A 25,225-nucleotide genomic window follows, 5' to 3' on the forward strand; every position below is an offset into this window, starting at 1 on the left:
GAACGGAGCAACGGATGCGGACAGCACAAGGAGTGCTGTCTGCATCTCTTGCGGCCCCATTGAAGTGAATGGGTCCGCATCCGAGCCGCGAAAACGGCGGCTCGGATGCGGACCAAAACAACGGTCGTGTGCATGAGGCCTAATACAGTAATAGCAAAGTGAATGAAATTTGACAAATCTCATGTACACTTACCTTTTTGTGGCGGGGACCTAACTGCCTGCACCCCCACCGATCATCTGTAGATGGCAGCACTTATATAAGTGCTGCCTTCTTTTCACTGTTTCCCTGCTCACCGTCACAACCGCAGCGGTGAGCAGTGTAATTACATCTCAGCCATAGCATTAACTTTAATGGGACAGCTCTGTAGTATTCACTTGAATAGGAAGGAGCTAGCCCAGTGAAGTGAATAGGACTGTGTAGTTGCAATTATACTGCTCAACAGTGCAGTTGCGAAAGCAAGCAGGTAAACAGTGAGGAGAAGGCAACGCTTGTACGAGTGCTGCCTCTCTTCATACAGCTGATTGGCAGAGTTGTTGGGAGTTGGCCCCCCTTCAATCTGATATTGATGACCTATCCTGAGGATAGGTCATCAATATAAAAAAAGTGGACAACCTATTTAAAACCGACATGTGAGGGTCGTTAAACAAAAGTCGTCATATGTAGTTTTTCGTGTAAATGTAGCCTAACTCTGTACCCATCAATGGTTCATCCATGTAATCCATGGAGAGCTCCTTCAGAAGGAGACCTATTCCTGGTAGTGACTTTCTGTTCTGACTAATAGATTAGGATCCCTAAGGCTGGTTTCACACGGGCGTTGCGGATTGGGGCCGGATGCGTTCAGAGTGCGTTCAGTGAAACTCGCACTATTTTGCAACCAAGTTCAGTCAGTTTTGTCTGCGGTTGCGTTTAGTTGTTCAGTTTTTTCCACGCGGGTGCAATGCGTTTTGATGCGTTTTTCACGCGCGTGATAAAAAACTGAATGTTTACAAACAACATCTCTTAGCAACCATCAGTGAAAAACGCATCGCACCCGCACTTGCTTGCGGATGCAATGCGTTTTTCACGCAGCCCCATTCACTTTTATGGGGCCAGGGCTGCGTGAAAAACGCAGAATATAGAACATGCTGTGATTTTCACGCAACGCAGAACTGATGCGTGAAAAACAACGCTCATGTACAAAGCACCATAGAAATGAATGGGTCAGGATTCAGTGCGGGTGCTATGCATTCACATCACGCATTGCACCCGCGCAGAAAACTCGCTCGTGTGAAAGGGACCTAAAGGTGGCCAGACACATTTGATACAATAAATCTGCAGCAGAAAGGACACACCCCTAAGGCTACTTTCACACTAGCGTTCGGAGCGGATCCGTCTGATGTTTCATCAGACGGATCCGCTCCGATAATGCAGACGTTCGCATCCGTTCAGAACGGATGCGTCTGCATTAAAACTTAGAAAATTTTCTAAGTGTGAAAGTTGTCTGACCGGATCCGTTCAGACTTTACATTGAAAGTCAATGGGGAACGGATCCGCTTGAAGATTGAGCCATATTGTGTCATCTTCAAGCAGATCCGTCCCCATTGACTTACATTGTAAGTGTGGACGGATCCGCTCGCCTCCGCACGGCCAGGCGGACACCCGAACGCTGCAAGCAGCGTTCAGGTGTCCGCTCACTGAGCGGAGCGGAGGCTGAACGCTGGCAGGCGGATGCATTCTCAGTGGATCCGCCTCCACTGAGAATGCATTGGGGCCAGACGGATGCGTTCGGGGCCGCTCGTGAGCCCCTTCAAACGGAGCGCACGAGCGGACACCCGAACGCTAGTGTGAAAGTAGCCTAAGAAAGGGCAAGTCCCCTATGCTGACAGACTGAAATAAATCTAGCAGAACAATTGGAGCAGTGAATACGGGGATTTCTGGTTCCATGTGAGGTACAGGGCTGGTTATAGCTTTATTAGAAAGAGGTTGTCATGTACTAGATTATGTATTATTCTTTACATTATTTATGTGAGAAGCCCTTTAAGGACAGCTCCCCACTCCCCATCAAAAACGTATATATGCTTGACTAAACCAAGCATGTACAGTATGTGTATGGGGGAGTTGGGAGGGTATAGACAGATATAGCTGTCCAATGATTGACTGACAAGTATTGAAGGTGTATGGGCATCTTTACAGTCAACCTGACATTCTTTTCTGGGTGAATAAGTATGTAATAAGTCATATTACACTAAATTCATAGGGGGAATTTATCACTCCCTAATTTCTCACTACACTTAGAGAATTCTGGAACTTTTTGTCACTTTTTTGGGGTCACTTGTGCAAACCTTTTTGCAACTTTTTGCATTTTTACACCAATTACTCCAGTTTTGAAAGAATGGTGAAACATTTCACTCCAGATTTATCACTAGGATTTTTTTTTAAAAGTCGCAAAAAAAAAATGCCAAAGTCACTCCAGTACGGTAAGGGGGGTGGTTGTAGAAAACTGCAGTAGTATTTCTACACCAAAGGTTAAGTTTTAAATATTTAACAAACAAAATCGGCCATTTGATAAATGTGGCACAAAGTACATCAACGCAGACTCATGGAAAACTGACTTCAGATATTCCCCTCGTGATAAATTCCTCCCGCTAGATTCTTGTGACAACCTACAGCTCAAACAGCATTGTTAAACAGATCTAGAGAAAAACCTGCTGGACCATATGTTCAGCTGCACGCCGGCTACAAAGAGGGTGAAAGAGTCAGTGTCTTACAGACCCCCAGTTAGGTCAGGAGACCACATGGTCCCACAGATGTTCTCCGTCTCTAGCGCAGATGCATGATGTTACTACATTCTTGTTTCTCCAGATGTACTTTGTGGGGGGAAAAAAAAACCGAAGAGATAAGAGTTAGCTGCAAATTTTTCCATCCTAAGTGGAAGGAAAAAAACTTACTCGAGCTCCTTTCTCTGGAAAACATTTGCAGCCCCCGCTGCAATCTCGTCCTGCACATGGCCCCTGATAGGTCTTCTTTCCTCCCTGTGAAAGGAAAACATAAATATGAGATCATTTATGGCTCCCACAAACCTTGCATAAATAGATTACCAGTCACATTAATAACTGTTTCTCTTCATTCTGACACTGATGTCCTGAGCTGTAATCACCTCTGACAAGTGTTTGGTAACATCTGACATAAGGATATATAGAATACAGCCTCCCAAGAAGAGCCTATGTGAAATGTTTACTTCTTTATAATGTATATATAAAGGGTGACCTCTGGGTAAAGCCCATCTGCTAATCTTCGAAAGTGGTTGATAAAACTTCTCTATACAGCTGTATGAAGAGCATATACTGTCAAGATGTAGTAAACTAAAGAAGGACAAAGTACATACTGCTGCCCAAGGCATAGTTTAAACAGGTGGCTTGTACACTGTATATGGAAAAAAAAAAATAAAAAAAAAAATATATATATATATATATATATATAAAAAAAAATATATATATATATATATATATATATATATATATACACTGCTCAAAAAAATAAAGGGAACACAAAAATAACACATCCTAGATCTGAATTAATTAAATATTCTTTTGAAATACTTTGTTCTTTACATAGTTGAATGTGCTGACAACAAAATCACACAAAAATAAAAAAATGGAAATCAAAATTTTCAACCCATGGAGGTCTGGATTTGGAGTCACACTCAAAATTTAAGTGGAAAAACACACTACAGGCTGATCCAACTTTGATGTAATGTCCTTAAAACAAGTCAAAATGAGGCTCAGTAGTGTGTGTGGCCTCCACGTGCCTGTATGACCTCCCTACAACGCCTGTGCATGCTCCTGATGAGGTGGCGGACGGTCTCCTGAGGGATCTCCTCCCAGATCTGGACTAAAGCATCTGCCAACTCCTGGACAGTCTGTGGTGCAACGTGACGTTGGTGGATAGAGTGAGACGTGATGTCCCAGATGTGCTCAATTGGATTCAGGTCTGGGGAACAGGCGGGCCAGTCCATAGCATCAATGCCTTCGTCTTGCAGGAACTGCTGACACACTCCAGCCACATGAGGTCTAGCATTGTCTTGCATTAGGAGGAAGACAGGGCCAACCGCACCAGCATATGGTCTCACAAGGGGTCTGAGGATCTCATCTCGGTACCTAATGGCAGTCAGGCTACCTCTGGCGAGCACATGGAGGGCTGTGTGGCCCTCCAAAGAAATGCCACCCCACACCATTACTGACCCAATGCCAAACCGGTCATGCTGGAGGATGTTGCAGGCAGCAGAACGTTCTCCACGGCATCTCCAGACTCTGTCACGTCTGTCACATGTGCTCAGTGTGAACCTGCTTTCATCTGTGAAGAGCACAGGGCGTCAGTGGCAAATTTGCCAATCTTGGTGTTCTCTGGCAAATGCCAAACGTCCTGCACGGTGTTGGGCTGTAAGCACAACCCCCACCTGTGGACGTCGGGCCCTCATATCACCCTCATGGAGTCTGTTTCTGACCGTTTGAGCAGACACATGCACATTTGTGGCCTGCTGGAGGTCATTTTGCAGGACTGGCAGTGCTCCTCCTGTTCTTCCTTGCACAAAGGCGGAGGTAGCGGTCCTGCTGCTGGGTTGTTGCCCTCCTACGGCCTCCTCCACGTCTCCTGATGTACTGGCCTGTCTCCTGGTAGCGCCTCTATGCTCTGGACACTACGCTGACAGACACAGCAAACCTTCTTGCCACAGCTCGCATTGATGTGCCATCCTGGATAATCTGCACTACCTGAGCCACTTGTGTGGGTTGTAGACTCCGTCTCATGCTACCACTAGAGTGAAAGCACCGCCAGCATTCAAAAGTGACCAAAACATCAGCCAGGAAGCATCGGAACTGAGAAGTGGTCTGTGGTTACCACCTGCAGAACCACTCCTTTATTGGGGGGGTCTTGCTAATTGCCTATAATTTCCACCTGTTGTCTATCCCATTTGCACAACAGCATGTGAAATTGTCACTCAGTGTTGCTTCCTAAGTGGACAGTTTGATTTCACAGAAGTGTGATTGACTTGGAGTTACATTGTGTTGTTTAAGTGTTCCCTTTATTTTTTTGAGCAGTGTATATATATGTTGTGGTAAATATTAATAGTTGCAATCAGCTCGCATCAAAGTTTGTGTAAGGAAAATGGTGAGACCCCCTTCCCTCAGCCCCAGTCAGAGAGACACACATCTGTTACCATCTTGATTGAAAATCCTGAGAGACTCCCCCCGCCCTTCTCAGTCTGCTCACCTTTATTTACTCACAAAAGGTGTAAAAGGGGCTGGCCCAAGACAAGGATACAGGAAGTTATAACATGCAGGAAGTGATGTCAAAGGACAGGGCGGGGCAACCAATGTGGCCAGGCAGACAATGCACACGCCCCATCCCTGTATAAGGAAGGAATAGTCATGTCCATTGTCCGATCAGCCAGGTGGCCGCCCACCCCCCATCACTGTCAGCATGGACCTCATTCAACACTGCTCAAAGGTGATCAGTGTCTAATAAAGATCATTCTACTGGTTCCCATAGGTTTGAAATTATCTGCGAGGCATTGCTACGGCTATTGTCAGTATACGGTACTAGTATACCGACAAGGCAGATATGCATGTCTTAAAGGCAGATATGTCTCCAAGCCAATGAGAAGGTTTTCATACTGACGGTTTTGCCACTGGTCCCAATCCAGCCAAAGTGCCCTCTGCTAGAGCGCTCCCTGGCTAAATCAGACACAGGGAGACAGATGACAAACTATAAAAACACACACACATCCTAAAGTAAAATGTCTGCATAATAAAATTTCCACAACATATACATAGTAAAGAAAAAATTGCAGCACTTCCAATCGGTGAAAAAATGTGAGGTCCTTTATTCACCCATGCAACGTTTCAGTCCGCTTCCTGGGACCGTTCTCACGCTCAGGCTTGAGAACGGTCCCAGTAAGCGGACTGAAACGTCGCATGGGTGAATAAAGGACCTCACATTTTTTCACCGATTAGAAGTGCTGCAGTTTTTTATTTACTGTATTTCAAGACGGTGGGTTGCGTCTTATTGCTGGCACTCCTTACTTTGGTCACATATTTGTGCTGCCTTGAACTTTCTTTTTTGAGATATACGGTATATATATATATTTTATATATTTTTTTAAATATATGTATATGATATATTTTGCAATTTAATATTATATGTGATGGACTCCTATTACCCCTATACACATACATGCCTAAATGAAAGGATCGGGCAGAACTACTGATCCTTAGCTGAAGAGCCTGAAAGCACCATGCACCGATTTTGGTCCTGCCGAAATCGGTCGGCTGAGCCGACAAACATCTGATGACCAGATTAACAGAACCAAAGTCAACATGGTGTGGAAATACAATAGGACAAAGATTTGAAAGAAAATAACAATGAGGCATCATAAAAGAAGAGGCATGCCTGAGCCTATGGCATTATTACAGGGCAGTGCAGACAATTCAGTTTTACCAATTAGGAGCACAGGAACTCAAACCCTTATGGGTGAAAGTGGAATTTAATCTATCCGTTTATCAATAGCCACACTTTAAGCCTGGACTGGAAGTTATACAATTTAAATGGAGGAAGAGCAAAAAGTCAAAAAAGCAAAAAATGTATAGAGGTTAACGAGAATTTGATAGATGTAATAAAGAAAGATTGAGTTGTTTACAGGTCTATAATTTCTTCAAAAAGTATTAGCAAGGAAAAGAAGTACAAGAGACAACTTCTGAAAATATTTTTCTATATCAGCCACATAGAAAGGGACAAATATCACCAGTCCACAACATGCTCAATGAAAGTGATAAAATTGAGACACATGGTGAAGTGGGAAGAGGAGTTGGGGAAAACTTTCTTGTATCAGATGTGTGAAGACCTTAGAGAGGTTGGTAGACAAGAACCCTCAACATAACCCTTGTAAATACTGCTAGATAGAGCTTAGATCACTCTAGATGCATCTGGGGGTGTGGTGAAGAAGAAGGTAACATGTTTCATAAGTGGAGTAAGTGTAGGCAGGGGTGCACCACCAATGAGGCCAGGTGAGGCGATTGCCTCAAGAAGCACCAGCTAGGGGCAAGAGGGGGGCAGCCGAAGGGCCATGGGCTGAAAGGAAGGGGTTAGGTTAAGAAATTTGAATTGGGAAGGGGTGTGCCCATTCCAGTTTTTCGCCTCAGGCAGCAGAAAGGCTAGGTGCACCCCTGAGTGTAGGATGGTAGAGAAATACTGGGAGAAGTAATACAAACTAAAATCCAGGAGTTTGGTCTAGGAAACCATCACTCACTGTATTTTTAAGTGTGGCTTTTTAAGCCACAAAGTATATGACAAACACTTCTTATGGTATAAAACATTGCATTACTAAGAAGATCAAACCACAGTGGTCTAACAGCACAAGAATGGAAGCTCAGTTGTCCTGTCATGGCTTGCTGGCTCTTTGCCTTTAGGCAGGTACAGTTTCTAACTAGACCAAGGATGATGTATTACATACATTCTTGAATTTTTTTTCCTTAAGGCAAGTAAAATAGAGTTCAATAAATATAAAAGAAATTCTGTAGATGGTGTTTCATCTTTAGTAGAGCAACATAAAAACCTATATTAATCAGTACCACAACACACTAGCAGGTCAGAGATACAAATACCTAAAAGGGAACGTGTCATCAGGAAATGACGGATTGTTATACATACAGATTTTTTAATATTTTTATTTTATTTTCCATTTTATTGTTCACAATTTAAAAAAAGTCCTAATATTTTGCAGTTTTCACTCTAGCCTCTCACAGGCCGAGATTTCTTGCTCTGCACATATAATCTCAGTGGTCACCTCATTATCATCACAGACTATGTATAGATAACTCTGGATCACACCATTCATAAAGAATGATGGCATATCACTAGGCTCCCCTGATCTTTTACTTATAAGACTGACCAAGTGAGGTGGTTGCAGCATACAGAAATGATAAAACGTGTATATGGGTCATGCGTTGGTCCATCAGTGAGCAGTAGAGGGAAAAAGCACTATTTGCTGGGTGCACTTGCATAGACCCAAAAGATATTGGCCCAGAAGATATTACCCAAAAGATATTACTAATCCTGTAGATGGTGTAAGCTTAGACCTGCACCAGATTGATCACAGGGGCTCAGGCCGGATGATAAATGTGGTGCAGGGAGAGACTCTTCTCTTTGAATTTTATGTCTGAATCATAGCACATTTGAGACAAATTGCTCCCAAATTGCGCAAATTTTCTCAATTTTTACAAAGATTTTAAGTGCAGACAGACATATTAGTAAATCTGGGCCATTATGTTCATTAGAGATTAATTGGAAATAAAGCATATGTGACTATTCCCAGTTTTCCACACAAACAATGACTACTATATCCCTTAGATATGATTTAATTTGGGCCATGACTTCTTTTAATGAGCTGTGCTAATCAACATCAAGGGTACATTGATGACATATGAATAGCATTGTAGAATAAATCAATAGCACAAAGACATACATGTAGTGTCTGGGTGTAGGTTTTTGCATCATAGTGTTTTCTTATCCAGTCAGTTCCTATCTGATCGTGGTTTTATTGTACTGTACTCACATGATGATGTGAATACAGTACAAATCAGGAACTGACTGTATCATAAAACACTATGATGCAGTCAGTTCAGGTCAGGGCAGCTGCGGTTGGTCTGGGAGATGCTGATCGATCACGGTCCTGTGAATCAGCCCTTAAAATATTGCCCTGTTTTCCACTCTTATGTTAGTTCAGAGCAGCTATTCATTGTGAAAGGGTTATTCCAATAGGGTAAAATGTTACATCAAATATACACAGATGTGTGCATCATCTTTGGAGGACATCAAGTAACCATACCATTTCTTCTGACCGATCACACATAAGTACATAGGTACACTTATAAATATGCCCCATTATTCCGTACTATTAAGCAGGCAAACCTTTCACAAACGGCATGCTTTTAGCAAACGTTGAAATAAGACAGCCCTGCCTGAAAATGAAAACATGCCCCAAGTTCAATGCTGCAATTCTTAGCATAGAAGGAATACATTGATGAGTTGAGTATTCTGCTAAATATTTGCCTGGAGTGAAATATTTGGATGTCAAGATCAGAGATCAAACCAGAGAGTAAACTTATATATGTATAGGAATGCTATTGTATATATGTATATATCTATCACTTATTACTTGCGCGTTCAGACACGATCAATGCTGCAAAAAGTTTACCATCTGAAAGGATTAGCCTGACAATGTTACCACTTAAGGCAACATGTACTGAGTTTTCTTCAATTGTAAGCAAAACTATTAGGCTGGGTTCACACGGGCGAATGCATTGCACCAGCACTGAATCCTGACCCATTCACTTCTATGGGGCTGTGCACATGAGCGGTGATTTTCACGCATCACTTGTGCGTTGCGTGAAAATCACAGCATGCTCTATATTGTGCGTTTATCACGCAACACAGGCCCCATAGAAGTGAATGGGGCTGCGTGAAAATCGCAAGCATCCGCAAGCAAGTGCAGATGCGGTGTGATTTTCACGCATGGTTGCTAAGATGACAGTCTATTCACTGTATTATTTTCCCTTATAACATGGTTATAAGGGAAAATAATAGCATTCTTTAATACAGAATGCTTAGTAGAAGGTCAATTGAGGGTTAAAAAAATATAATAATAATTAACTCACCTCCTCCTCTTGATCGCGTAGTTGCCGATCTCTTCTTACTTCTTTAATCATGAGCTGCCGGCTAAAGGACCTGTGGTGATGTCACATCACATGGTCCAATCACATGGTCTATCACCATGGTGATGGACCATGTGATTGGACCATGTGATAAGCTCAGTGACATCACCACAGGTCCTTTGACAGGTCCTGAAGATAGAACAGGAGACCGGCAGCTACGCAATTAATTGGAGGAGGTGAGTTAATTTTATTTATTTTTTTAACCCTCAATTGACCTTCTACTAAGCATTCTGTATTAAGAATGCTATTATTTTCTCTTATAACCATGTTATAAGGGAAAATAATTACATCTGCAAAACATCAAACCCAAACCTGAACTTCAGTGAAGAAGTTTGGGTCTGGGTACCACATTCAGTTTTTTATCATGCGTTGGCAAAACGCATTGCACCCGTGCGATATAAACTGAACAACGGAACGCAATCGCAGTCAAAACTGACTGCAATTGGGTACCTGCTCGCGCGGGTTTGCCGCAATGCACCCGGGACGCATCCTGAGCCAAAACGTGACGCCTGTGTGAACCCAGCCTTAGATTTTTCTGTTCATTTCTAAAGTGTATCTTCCTGTTGCTGTGCTCCCCTGCTGGAGGTGCAGACCTGGCTCTCAATCTTCCCCTCCTGGTTAGCTCGTCCCTCCATGCAGGCTGTGGCCTGCTTGCCAGTTCAGCCTTTCTCTGCCCGTATGGTGCACTCTTAAAGGACCAGTGCATGCATCCTTATCTTCACCAGCTGATGGCTGGCAACCTTGGGGAGATTAAGGCACCTTCCCCTGTGGGATGGTGTCTAAACAATAGGTTCCTAGTTCACTAGTGTACTGCTAGGTTTGCTATAATACGAGCACCCACTTCTGCCTGTTTTCCGGATTTGACCCTTCACTGCCTGTCCTGACCCCTGCCCGATCTCTGTGCCGACCCTGTGCTGCCTGCCCTGACCCTAGACTGTTTCTCGGATTGCACATACTCTGCCTGCTCTGACTTCAGCCTGTCCCTGATTATGATTTTTCCTAATCCCTTGGTGCTCTGCACCAGTGACTCTTGACTCTGTGGGTTAGCTGTCAATCATACATCGATTACTCCAGGAGGAGGTAGCATGGTGGTTTTCCTGCAGCAAAGGTCCAGATCCCTGTAGAGGGGTTAAACGGTGAAGACTAGGGGACTGCCACGATAATACCCATAGGAATAGCTCAAATTCTATTCAGTTGACAAAGTAGCTCCGTACACCCTAAGTATAAGGCTCCATTCACACATCCGCAACGTGTTTTGCGGATCCACAAAACACGGAAAGCGGCATTGTGCGTTCCGCATTTTGCAGACCGCACATTGCCGTCACTAATAGAATATGCATGTTCTTGTCCGTAATTACAGACAAGAATAGGACATGTTCTATTTTTTTGCGGAATGGAAGTGCGGACCCGGAAGTGCGGATCCGCAATTCCGTGTCCGGGCAGCACCTCGTGCTGCCGCATAGGAATAAATGGGTCCGCAATTCCGTTCCGCAAAATGCGGAACGAAATTGCGGACGTGTGAATGGAGCCTAACAGTATAACTATATGAAAAGTAATGTACTTAACTCCTTAAGGACACAGCCTTATTTCACCTTAAGGACCAGGCCATTTTCTGCAAATCTGACCAATGTCACTTTAAGTGGTGATAACTTAAAATGCTTTTACTTTTCAGGCCATTCTGAGATAGATTTTTCGTCACATATTGTACTTCATGACAGTGGTAAAATGGAGTAAAAAATCATTTTTATTTATAAAAAAATACGAAATTTGCCTAAGTTTCAATTTCTCTACTTCTATAATACATAGTAATACCTACAAAAATAGTTATTACTTTACATTCCCCATATGTCTACTTCATGTTAGGATCATTTTGGGAATGACATTTTATTTTTGGGGGACGTTACAAGGCTTAGAAGTTTAGAAGTAAATCTTAAAATTTCTCAGAAATGTTCAAAAACCAACTTTTTAGGGACCAGTTCAGGTCTGAAGTCACTTTGTGAGGCTTACATAATAGAAACTACACAAAAAGAAAACCCCATTCTAGAAACTACACCCCTCAAGGTATTCAAAACTGATTTTACAAACGTTGTTAACCCTTTAGGTGTTCCACAAGAATTAATGGAAAATAGATATACAATTTCAAAATTTCACTTTTATGGCAGATTTTCCATTTTAATATTTTTTTTCCAGTTACAAAGCAAGGGTTAACAGCCAAACAAAACTCAATATTTATGGCCCTGATTCTGTAGTTTACAGAAACACCCCATATGTGGTCGTAATCTGCTGTATGTGCACACGGCAGGGAGCAGAAGGAAAGGAATGCCATACGGTTTTTGGAAGGCAGATTTTGCTGGACTGTTTTTTTTTTATACCATGTCCCATTTGAAGCCCCCTGATGCACCCCTAGAGTAGAAACTCCAAAAAAGTGACCCCATTTCTAGAAACTCCGGGATAGGGTGGAAGTTTTGTTGGTACTAGTTTAGGGTACATATGATTTTTGGTTGCTCTGTTTTGGCACCGTTTTTTTTTTTGTTATTTACAACATTTATCTGACAGGTTAGATCATGTGGTATTTTTATAGAGCTGGTTGTCACGGACGTGGAGATACCTAATATGTATACAATTTTTTTATTTATGTAAGTTTTACACAATGATTTCATTTTAGAAACAAAAAAAATCATGTTTTAGTTTTTCCATAGTCTGAGAGCCATAGTTTTTTCAGTTTTTGGGCGATCATCTTGGGTAGGGTATGATTTTTCTGGGATGAGATGACTGTTTGATTGGCACTATTTTGGGGTGCATATGACTTTTTGATCGCTTGCTATTACACTTTTTGTGATGTAAGGTGACAAAAAATGGTTTATTTAGCACAGTTTTTATTTTAATTTTTTTACGGTGTTCATCTGAGGGGTTAGGTCATGTGATATATTTATAGAGCCGGTCGATATGGACGCGGCGATACCTAATATGTATACATTTTTTTTATTTATGTAAGTTTTACACAATAACAGCTTTTTTAAAACAAAAAAAATGATGTTTTAGTGTCTCCATAATATGAGCCATAGTTTTTAAATTTTTTGGGCGATTGTCTCAGGTAGGGGCTAATTTTTTGCGGGATGAGGCGACGGTTAGATTGGTACTATTTTGGTGGGCGTACGCCTTTTTGATTGCTTGCTGTTGACCCCCCCTCCCCCCGTGCATTTAGTTGAGGTGCCTGCTTAATGATTTGAGCGGGCACCGGCTTCCGATCACTGCCCACCGCGCGGCGGTGATCGGAAATACACAGGGCGTACAGGTACGCCCTGTGTCCTTAAGTACCAGGACATAAGGGCGTACCTGTACGCCCTGTCTCCTGAAGAGGTTAAAGGGGTTGTCCCACAAAAAATATTCTACAGTTTTCAAACTAGCACCTGAATCTGAATTATTTTGTAATTGCATGTAATAAAAATTTTAGCATAGCCACTGAGTTATTCAATACAATCTTGTTTATTTCTTATTTCTTTGATCTGCTCACTGAGAAGGCCGCACATGCTCAGTTTTATCCTTTAACTGCCTCCTGAGCTGTGATAGGGAGAGCTGAGACACGCCCCCTGAGCTGCAGCAGAAAAGACACTCCCCTTGAGCTGTCAGCTTGATATAAATCTAGCAGAGCAGTGAATGGGGAGATCTCTGGATCCATGTGAGGTACAGGGCTGGTTCTAGCTCTGTTAGAAATAGACCGCCATGTACTATATGATGTCATGGGATAACCCCTTACACATTTATGTTAGTAAAAAGCAACCAATCTTCTATTCTATCAGCTGAACTTTCCATATTCACAGGACATGCCATAATCTCTTGGCAGGTGGGTCATTCAGCTCTTCTCTCAATGGCAAGAGCCTCTCTAAATTGACAAACAAGGAGAAACGGGCCCCATGTTCACAGCTGACCGTGGCCCCATGTTCACAGCTGACCGTCAGTCAGAGCTTAGAAAATCATGTAAAACCTTCTGGCATCACAGATACAAACTGTCCCACTGGACTAAAAATGTAGGCACAAAAAGGACCAGTGTCCTTACAGCAGTGTGCTGATTGATTACGTACGCTGTAAAGGTAGAAAGCTTCTGAATTCATTTTTCTTAAGACAGAGGAAGAAAGAAAAAAGAAAGACATAAATGTTTATAGTTTTAACCGAGGCCAAGTCAAAAATATTCCCATCCACAAACATTAAACTTTCACAGATGTTCAGGAACAAGCAGATCTGCTAAGCGAAGCCAACATGTCATCAAGAGGCTCCACTTACAATACACAGTGCTTTCTCTACGAGGGGCAGACAACACGTTCGGTGGACACCATCATGTACGGAGTGCAAAGTTCACTCAAACCTGAACAGGAATCAATCATGTTTTCAGGGAATCCATGACCGAAATAAGTCTTGGAAATGAAGGCAGCTAACAGTTCCTAATATATAGAAAAATGGACAAACCAAAGAACAGGCTGGTTCCTTAGGGTACTTTCACACTCGCGTTGTTAGAATTCGGCAGGCAGTTCCGTTGCCAGAACTGCCTGCCGGATCCGGAAATCCGTATGCAAACGAATATCTTTTTTTTTCTGGATTCGTTAGACTTATTCATTAAAATACCGGATCCGCCTTTCCGGTATCCGAAATAACGGATCCAGTATTAAATTTTTTCAAAGCTAGAGGGAACTGCGCATGCGCAGACTGGAAAACCGGATCCGGCAATTTCCGGAAAACTTGGTACCGGAACCGGTATTAATACATTTCAATGGAAATTAATGCTGGATCCGGAAAGTGCGGTAGTGTTCCAGAATTGCAAGCTGCAGTATTTTGGCCGGTCTAATACCATACAAGGGACTGAACGGAAGACATCCTGATGCATACTGAATGGATTGCTTTCTATTCAGAATGCATTGGGACAAAACTGATGCGTTTTTTTTCGGTATTGAGACCCTTTACCGGATTTCAATACCGGAAAAGAATAACGCTAGCGTGAAAGTACCCTTAGATGTCTTGCTGTCCACTCAGTGTACTACATACACCTGTGGTTGACTGTAATTGACACCAACATAGCTGTTGTATGATATACACTGCTCCAAAAAATAAAGGGAACACAAAAATAACACATCCTAGATCTGAGTTAATTAAATATTCTTCTGAAATACTTTGTTCTTTACATAGTTGAATGTGCTGACAACAAAATCACACCAAAATTAAAAATGGAAATCAAATTTTTCAACCCATGGAGGTCTGGATTTGGAGTCACACTCAAAATTTAAGTGGAAAAACACACTACAGGCTGATCCAACTTTGATGTAATGTCCTTAAAACAAGTCAAAATGAGGCTCAGTAGTGTGTGTGGCCTCCACGTGCCTGTATGACCTCCCTACAATGCCTGGGCATGCTCCTGATGAGGTGGCGAACGGTCTCCTGAGGGATCTCCTCCCAGGCCTGGACTAAAGCATCTGCCAACTCCTGGACAGTCTGTGGTGCAACATGATGTTGGTGGATAGAGCGAGACATGATGTCCCAGATGTGCTCAATTGGATTCAGGTCTGGAGAACGGGCGGGCCAGTCCATAGCATCAATGCCTTCGTCTTGCAGGAACTGCTGACACACTTCAGCCACATGAGGTCTAGCATTGTCTTGCATTAGGAGGAACCCAGGGCCAACCGCATCAGCATATGGTCTCACAAGGGGTCTGAGGATCTCATCTCGGTACCTAATGGCAGTCAGGCTACCTCTGGCGAGCACATGGAGGGCTGTGGGACCCTCCAAAGAAATGCCACCCCACACCATTACTGACCAAATGCCAAACCAGTCATGCTGGAGGATGTTGCAGGCAGCAGAACGTTCTCCACGGCATCTCCAGACTCTGTCACGTCTGTCACATGTGCTCAGTGTGAACCTGCTTTTATCTGTGAAAAGCACAGGGCGCCAGTGGGGAATTTGCCAATCTTGGTGTTCTCTGGCAAATGCCAAACGTCCTGCACGGTGTTGGGCTGTAAGAACAACCCCCACCTGTGGACGTCGGGCCCTCATATCACCCTCATGGAGTCTGTTTCTGACCGTTTGAGCAGACACATGCACATTTGTGGCCTGCTGGAGGTCATTTTGCAGGGCTCTGGCAGTGCTCCTCCTGTTCCTCCTTGCACAAAGGCGGAGGTAGCGGTCCTGCTGCTGGGTTGTTGCCCTCCTACGGCCTCCTCTACGTCTCCTGATGTACTGGCCTGTCTCCTGGTAGCGCCTCCATGCTCTGGACACTACGCTGATAGACACAGCAAACCTTCTTGCCACAGCTCGCATTGATGTGCCATCCTGGATAAGCTGCACTACCTGAGCCACTTGTGTCGGTTGTAGACTCCGTCTCATGCTACCACTAGAGTGAAAGCACCGCCAGCATTCAAAAGTGACCAAAACATCAGCCAGGAAGCATAGGGACTGAGAAGTGTCTGTGGTCACCACCTGCAGAACCACTCCTTTATTGGGGGTGTCTTGCTAATTGCCTATAATTTCCACCTGTTGTCTATCCCATTTGCACAACAGCATGTGAAATTGATTGTCACTCAGTGTTGCTTCCTAAGTGGACAGTTTGATTTCACAGAAGTGTGATTGACTTGGAGTTACATTGTGTTGTTTAAGTGTTCCCTTTATTTTTTTGAGCAGTGTATATGTACAGGTGTCTTCACATTTTTACTAAACCATTTTTTGAGTAAGAAATTTAAACAGATTCATGTCTTTGCATACGACCCTATTAACGTGAAAGCTCTTTTTCCCCTATGGCTTTTTCTTGCCAATTACAAGGGCTGCACAGCCTGTAAAGAGTCACAAGGACCCTGTGTCCCTATCATGAAACAACCGGCACTCAGATTGCCACCATATGGAGCTCTGTAAGCAACTGTATTATGAGGTTATTTTCTCCTAGAAGCAGAATACCTCTGTAATATGGCATTTGTATGAAGGTACAGTAGAGCCATATACTGTAGATGGTTATGGGTGCTCTATGCAACGCATAGGTTGTGACCTTCTTATTGAAGAGTCCATATTCAATTCTAACTTGCACCTCATAACATGGTGATACTGGCAGATGTACAGATGTAGTAGAGTTAACACACGTTTTATGAGACGTGTTATCTAAACTAAATGCGTTAAGCAAACACCTTCAATTGCTTTTCAATGGCTTTTGTTTCAAGATAACGCGATGAGTTAAGAAATTTGAGTTAAGAGTTTGTGTGTTAACCCTGCTACATCTGTATATGGTGGCCATGGTATGTGGTGAGATTCTCACAAGGCTCAAGATCACGCAGATGATTAACACACTAGTGAATAGGTCCTACAGAGGTAATGGCAGGGAAGGAACGCCTGATTAGGACAACCTTCTATAAAGAGCAGTACATGGATTTTCACCTACAGGAGAGCTCCCTAGAATCAGCTACTTGGCGGGGAACAAATCAGACAAACGGAATAGTCAAAGTGGACAATCCCTTTAAACTTAAAAGGAACAATGAACAAAATGTCTACCATGTTACCATTTAGGGCATTGCTACACTGCAATTTTGGCTGCAACAACTGTTGTGCGACCACAGTTCACAGTGCAGCTGGCTTGCCATGGATTTTTTGGTATTTGGGTTTGGCAGTGGCAGCAAACATGTTTTTCTATGGGGCGCGATACTGGGGCGCTCAACATGTGTCACAGCCATAGTCACCATGTAGCCGACCCCTCACTGTGCAGTCTCATCCTGGGCAGAACCGACTGTGAATGGTCTTCAAAGAAATTACTAAGAAGATCTTAATAGAACCCCCTACAGCACATGCAAAGTCAATTAAAAAATGATACAAAAAACCCCAAGAAAACAGAATATGGTTTAAGTTATAGTCAAATCGGTCAAGTTGGACAAACTGAATGAGTTCTCAGGTTGAAGAATTCGCCAGTTGTGTGGTCAGATGTCGTACACTGTACGCAAACAAAACTTTTATTTTATTTTTTTGTCCCTTCTAACAAATTAAGAAAATATGGAAAGTTATTGGAGCCAGATGACCAGCCCCATTGTTGTTGTTCTCTGTCTCCGTACTAAAAATAATCTGAATAAAAAAGAACCAGCTATGGTTCTCATTAGGTTAATCAGTTCCTATGTTCCATTTACAACGGCTCAGGCACAAGAAGGAAACATAGTTATGTTACAGCAAAAGTGTCACATTTTGAAGATATGTTTACAGTATCAATGCGGGGTTAATAATATGTACCTGCGATTTTACTTAAAATGTACCAGATTCCTGTACAGGGTGGCCAATTGGAAAGGAAAACTCACTAAAACTAAGACAATTTTTTTTTGTTTCCTAACAACGTGAGTATAGTGAACGACGAAGCACTTTTAGGGTAACTGCACATGATGCGGATTACGTGTGGTTTATCAATACAGGTTTTCATGCAGAAAAACCACAGTGTACGGTACCAGCAAAGTGAATTTGAGATTTGTACAGAGTCACATGTACAGATTGCGTATTGCAGAATTGATCTACCGAATGGATTTTACAATCCGCAGCGTGTCAATTGTTATATACCGTATAGGGGTTTTTCCCATAGATTTTAAAAGGGTTGTTAAAATAAATCCACACCAAAAACTGAATTTAAAAAAATGCAATTGCGCAGTTTTCATGTAGATTCAGGCAACATGTGCAGGAGAGGAGGATTTGGCAACCCACCTCCACTTGGTCAAACCTGTAAAGGGAAGCTTACTTACCTTCTCTTCCCAGCATGGGATGCTCCGCTGGGCTCCCTCGCTGAAAACATCCAGTTTGACGCCTCCTGCAGCCACAAGGTCACATGACACATGGGAATCTGGTCATCGCCACGGCCAGTTATAATGGGCAAATAGTTTAGGAATAAGATTGCACACCATATACTAGGGGTGGGCGATATAAACCATATACGATATTATCGACATAAATTCGGGCAACGATATAGATTTTAGCTAGATCGCGATAGATGACCACAGAGCGGTAGTGAATTGAAGAAGCTTCTCACTCACCGCTCCGTGGCCTCCCGACTCTGCAAAGCGCTGCACTGGCCAGGGCCTTGCGTGCACACATAGTCAGCGCGCTGGCTGACGCTGTGTGTGACGTCAGGTCCCTCTCAGTGCATGCTGGGAAGAAGATGCGGTCCGTCTCCTGCGGACTCCATCAGACAGCCGCGCACCGTTCAGGAAAGGTAAGTATATTAGCAGGGGCCCAAATCTACCGGGGGGTGGATGGCTATGGCATGGGGCTGATGGCGCTGGCTGGAGGACATGATGATGGTGTCAAACTGACAATGGCATTGGGCTGATGGCACTGGCTGGGGGACATGATGGTGGCAATGGCATGGGGCTGATGGTGCTGGCTGGGTACATGATGATGGTGACAATGGCATTGGGCTGATGGCGCTGGCTGTAAGACATGATGATGGTGGCAATGATATGGGGCTGATGGCGCTGGCTGGGTACATGATGATGGTGACAATGGCATGAGGCTGATGGCGCAGGCTGGGTACATGATGATGGTGACAATGGCATGAGGCTGATGGCGCAGGCTGGGTACATGATGATGGTGACAATGGCATGGGGCTGATGGCACTGGCTGTGGGACATGATGATGGTGGCAATAATATGGGCTGATGGCACTGGCTGGGGCACATGGATGATGATGGCCATGTAATTTGTATACATACAGAAGAACATAATATATCGCAATATATCGTTATATCGCACATGCTTCAAATTATATTGCGATATAGATTTTAGGCCGTGTCGCCCAGCCCGACCATATACTATGCATGGGAGCGGAAGTATGAGGGAGATAGGCTTTATGCATTATCAATGAATATGTATAAGGCCTCTTTCACACGTCCATGTCCATGATGCAGTCTGTGATAAGATTGGTCAGTGGTTCATCCAGGAAGATGTCCGTGAAAAATCTATGTTCGTGTGTCCCTTTTTTCCTTTTGGTGTGTTAGCAGTATTCCATGGACACTGCTGGGCGGAAAATTAATTTCCAGAGCATATTCTAGGAACGATCCGTAAAATCCACAGACCAAACACATGGCATTCATGTCTCAGACTACAAGGGCTAATACACACGAGCGTGTGAGCCCTGTGCCCGTGCTGCGGACCACAAATAGCAGTGCGATCCGCACCGCAAAAAAAATTGTACGCAACACAGACACAAACCCTCCTGTGCATGAGCCCTAATGTGCATGAGTGATCCATAAACACGGACAAAAATAGGTCATGGCTTCCGTGGGGTCACCACTGACCCACTGTCCGTGGAAAACCACTGATGTGAATACACACATTAAAGTCAATCGGTACGTGAACGGTCCGTTGAGACCACAGACAGTGCGCGTCTGTGATTTACTGACGTGTGAAAGACGCCTGTGTTACAAATTACCTACACTACATGTCATACATTTGAAAGTTAATATAGTATTTTCCCCTGATTCTTAAGGTACTATTACTCCAACAGATGACATACAGATCACGATGAACGAAGATGTAGCGACTCGTTAGCGATGAACATTTTGACTATTATACACATAGATCATCGTTCATACTTGCAGTCGTTGCTCATTTGCTTTTAAATTGTTCCTTGTAATTACATGTAAAGATGAGGGACAGATGCTTTGTCAAAAGCCATGTATGAGATCGTTAGCGAGTAGACGACTCCGTATTATACGAACGCATCTATTAACGAGGAGCGATAATTTTTTAGCATGCTGAAAGATCACTATTTGTCGCTCCTCTTTGAATCATTCATACTATTACATCACAAGATTCTCGTTCATTTTCACTCGCACGCACGAGAATCTGTACGATATTCGCTCCGTGTAACAGGGCCTTTACAACATGTACCATCTTATGGCCCACACTATGAACATCTCAGTGTCTTGTTTTGTGCTGCCCACAATGCAATATCATGCATTCTGATTATGGCCCTAGTCATGGATTCCGCTCTATAATCCTGGAATAACATGCTGCAATTTAATTGAAGATTGTCGTGGAATTTTTGACTGGAGTCACAAGAAGTGACATGTACACAACATCCCAGATAAACACACGCTGGATGATAGGAATAACCCTGCTGCAGGTCGCCCCTTGTTTACACCACACTGCTATGTTTTTTGGCTGGCAGGGGGGTGGCTCTATCGACTTGTGAATGAACACATACTGGAAGAGGAAAGAAACTGACACCATCTGGCTCGGAAACAAGTGACACAGGGGAAGTTGCTAAACTGGAACTCCAAGAGCCTATTTATGAGTGAATGGCCTTATCAGATGCTTAAAGGGTATGTGTCATCAGAAAATGAAACATTGTTTAAATTAAGTTTTTATATTAAACATATTTTGAAATAAATTTTGGCAGTGCTATTTTTCATTTCCACCTTGTGGAAGTGGCTCCCTATGACTCAAACTCCAACTTTTAGTTTAAAAGTCAAATTTTGACAAGGTGGTGCCAGAGAGATGGTTCTCTTTCCTTGGGAGATACCTCTTTGCATATTCTTTTCCCATGGTGCATTGCTAATAAGTCCCATATGATGAAGCACTTCCAGTAAATCTCTATACATAGCTGGTCTCTTTAAGGAGACCCAGCACCCTGCCTAAGCTATATTTTTTTTTGAAAAATTCTAAAATCCTGCAGTTTTCACATCAGCCACTAAGCCTAATAATAGGCGTCACTTTATAGTCTGTACAGTAACTTTGCAGCAGTCATATCATTATCATTGCAGTCAAGATTACAATGACAGATATCACCAAGGATCAACCATTCACAATAGGTGATTGTCAGACCTTATCTACCCCTTCTTTACACAATGTCCTCTGCACAGGTCACAGAGCAGGTACAGAAATCTCTCCCACAGAAGTCAATGAGGTCCCCTCCTGTCCATTGTGTCTGTGGCCAATGGTGGCTGCTGTAAAGCATATCTTTAAATGCTGTTAACAACAGCTCAGCCAAGATGGCAGCCCCAATAAAAACAGGTTGAAAAGAAAGGTGTCACTATCTGGTTTTGACTGGCTAAAAAAAATGGGACCCGCACCTATCTATAGAACATGGCCCCCAAAGCAGAGGAGAACGAACTGCGCATGCGCAGCATGCTCTCTATTCTCTTCTATGGGAGTTCCCAAAAAGAACCGAGCAAGCGCACTCTGCTATTTCCAGAACTCCCATAGAAGTGAATGGAGAGTGCAACACACAAGCACAGCCACCCTCTGTTCACTTCTATGACAGTTCTGGAAATAGCCGAGTGGCGTAAAAGTGAATGGAGCGTGGCTGCACTTGCGCAGTGCACCTTTGTTCACTTTGTGGGCCTCCTTCCAGAAATAGGTGCGGGTCCCAGAGGTGAGAACCGCACTTATCTGACATTGGTGGTATATCCTAGCAATATGCCCCTAATGTGTGAGATGGGCCAACCCCTTTAAGTGCCTCCTCCTGAGACCCAAGCCCTATCAAGATAAATCAGGACAATATTGTCTGAATTCTAGCCTTACATTCAATGTAAAACATGAAGACAGTGGCAAAATACATGACATTGGTCAACAGAGTAACTGTGTCCTGCTGGGTAACAGTTTATTGGTGTTGTGAATGAGTCCAGCATGCTGCATGAGCAACTGTTCAGCCATATTAGATTTCAGTCTTCGAATGGTGACATCAGGACAACACGTCAGGGAAACTGTAAATTGGAACAGTAAATATGGCTAGGAGAGATCTCAGCTAGATAAAGCGTACAGTACCTTTAGCTGGTATAGAAATGCATACACGACCATTATTAATACCAGGCACAGCTGCTGGCTGCCTCCTTACCTGCTGCTACATGTAGAGAACTTTGTGCAGCAGCCGCCACAGATGCCATGCTGTATTACATGTTGTATTCTTTACAAAACATGATTGGATGTTTGCATAGTGTCAGGCTGCTCAGTGCGCCATTCATTTCATGTCACTTATCACTGGCAAAAGACTGCAGATGGGAGCAATTATTAGGCATGGCTCTTCATCATCTCGGTGGATAGGAGACAGTATTATGACTCAGAGCTGCGCTTCTCCCTTCTAAAATCATCTACAAATCCACCCAAATAACAGCAGCCTTTCCAGGAGCTGCGCTGCTTCACATATTTTATTTACTGCCTAATGAAATTAAAGGGGTATTCCGATCTGAAACAATGGGGGCATAGCGCTAGGATATGATCCCATTGTCTGTTAGAGGTGGGACCTACACCTACACCGAGAGCGGAACGGGGAAGGTGGTGGCTGGAGGAACCCGGGTTTCCCCGTGTCCAGCTACCACCAAGCGCTTTCCCCACAGTAGTGAATGGGAGAGCACCGCGCTTGCGCGGATACATCTCCCATTCATTTCTATGGGGCCCCCATAGAAGTTAATGGAGGGAGGCTGTGCATGCGCAGTGCGCCCTCCACATTTTTTTCGGGGCTCTGTTCTCGGTGTAGATGCGGGTCCCAGAGGTGGGACCCGCACCTTTCAGAGAATGGGTGCATTTCCTAGCAATATGCCCCCATTTTCTGAGATGGGAACACCCCTTAAAAGGAGTTGTCTAGTATACTAATGTACTGTGATTCTCCATATTGCCTCCTTTGCTGGCTGGATTCATTTTTCCATCACATTATACACTGCTTATATCCAGGGCTTATGACCACCCTACAATCCAGCAGTGGTGGTCATGCTTGCACAATAAATAAAAGAGGACCGGCCTATACACACTCCCGTAATTCCGGTCCTATACTGCAAGCACAGCCGCCACTGCTGGATTGCAGGGTGGTCATAACATCTGGATACGAGCAGTGTATAATGTGATGGAAAAATTAATGAACAATATGGACAATCACAATACATTAGTAAGTGCCTTGTATTAACTTTGTCTACATGATAAATGCCATGTGCTGGAAAAGTGGGAAAACTCCTTTAATAAGGGCTGTCCATCTGCTAGGCTGTCTGTATTTTGGTCGGCAAACAGCAGATCCGCAAAATACGGATACATTCCATGTGCATTCCCTATGTTTCTCACTCCCATCAACAGAAATGACTATTCTCTTCTGCAATACAGACAAGAATAGAACAGGTTCTATAATTTGAGGAACGGCTTCACGGATCCACAAAAATGGATGTGTGCATGGCCCCATAGAAATGAATGTGTTGGTGTACTATCCGCAAAAAACCTGGATAGCACAAGGATGAAAAATATGGTGGTGAGCATGAAGCCAAAAAGACATATTAAAGAATACACAATGACATGGCAACAGACATGTGGGATGCAGATACTCCCTATGAGACGAGCAGCATGTAAGGATGATACAGATTGTGATACTACACATTATACACCGACGTGCACATAGTAGTTCAGGACTGCACTGTATATGCCTTAGGGTAACTTCACATCACCGTTTCGTTTCTGTTCTGATCTGAAAACAAGAAAAGATCCTGTATTTTGAACATCCGTTATGTCCATTTTGCATCCGTTTTAGCCATTTCTGTCTGAGATCTGTTATTTTAGATGGTAGAAAAATTCCTCCACAAAGTACTTTTTCACCCATTGAAAATAACGGATCTCAGATGGAAATGGTTAAAATGGATGCAAAACGAGCATAACAAATGCTCAAAATAAAGGATCTGTTTTTGGTTACTGTTCTTCTTACAGATCACAAGAACTGAAAATGAAGCGGTGATGGGAACCCACCCTTATCTAAAAAGGGGGCATTTTAAAAACAAATTTGGAAAATGTTCCTAGGAAATTGTCTGCCAAACTACTCATCTGATATTGTGATGAGAGTAAGTTCTACCAAAATTCCTTGCTAATGTATATGAAATCCCACTGAGCAGAAAAGAGAGCATTAGGTCAGTCAACATACTAGAACTTTACTACGCCTCTGCCTTATGTACGGTATATCACCCCATTCTTGCAGTGTACACAGTCACCACTCTGACACTGAAAATGAAGGCTGCTATTACAAACAATACGATTTCAATAGAAATAAATTCCACTTCGCCAAATCTCTGTACTAACAGGTATTTACCCTTCACATGTCAACTGCGCGTTTAACATTTATTTGGTCCTTTTCAGCGGGTCTTGAGGAGACCTGTCATAATAAAAGAAACTCCAAAATGCACATTCCTCCAGCTAATTTATCATAATGCGTTGGAGGGCATAAAACTAAATAGTGCATATATAACAAGATCTATGCATGACCGCTACTAAAGGTCAGCGTTGTTAACCACTGAGGAGCTGCTGGACCGGCTATGTCTGGAGTTAAAATTGCTATGTTCATACTCCCCAAAAAATATCTGATTCCCAAAATCAGTCAAATAACTATTTCAAAGGACCCAAATCTGAAAACAAACAATCGCTGGTATGTAATGAGGATGGCCTGGCTCACACTTTCACTTACTCTGAATGTCAGAACAACTTAGTATGCCCTGATAATCTTTTTTGGCCCAAGTAAA

At 43.2% G+C, this 25,225-nt stretch overlaps 1 protein-coding gene across 4 annotated transcripts in view; it reads right to left on the minus strand.

Annotated features, from left to right (window-relative positions):
* COL4A6 (collagen type IV alpha 6 chain) overlaps positions 1 to 25,225 on the minus strand; it is a 271,820-nt gene that overhangs the window by 178,260 nt on the left and 68,335 nt on the right. For all 4 annotated transcript variants that reach the window (XM_040442327.1, XM_040442329.1, XM_040442328.1 and 1 more), the window contains exon 3: positions 2,929 to 3,012. In XM_040442327.1, the coding sequence (XP_040298261.1) occupies positions 2,929 to 3,012 (84 nt within the window). The remainder of the gene's footprint in view (positions 1 to 2,928; positions 3,013 to 25,225) is intronic.

This window comes from Bufo bufo, chromosome 8 (assembly GCF_905171765.1).
Source record: "Bufo bufo chromosome 8, aBufBuf1.1, whole genome shotgun sequence".
Taxonomy (NCBI): domain Eukaryota; kingdom Metazoa; phylum Chordata; class Amphibia; order Anura; family Bufonidae; genus Bufo; species Bufo bufo.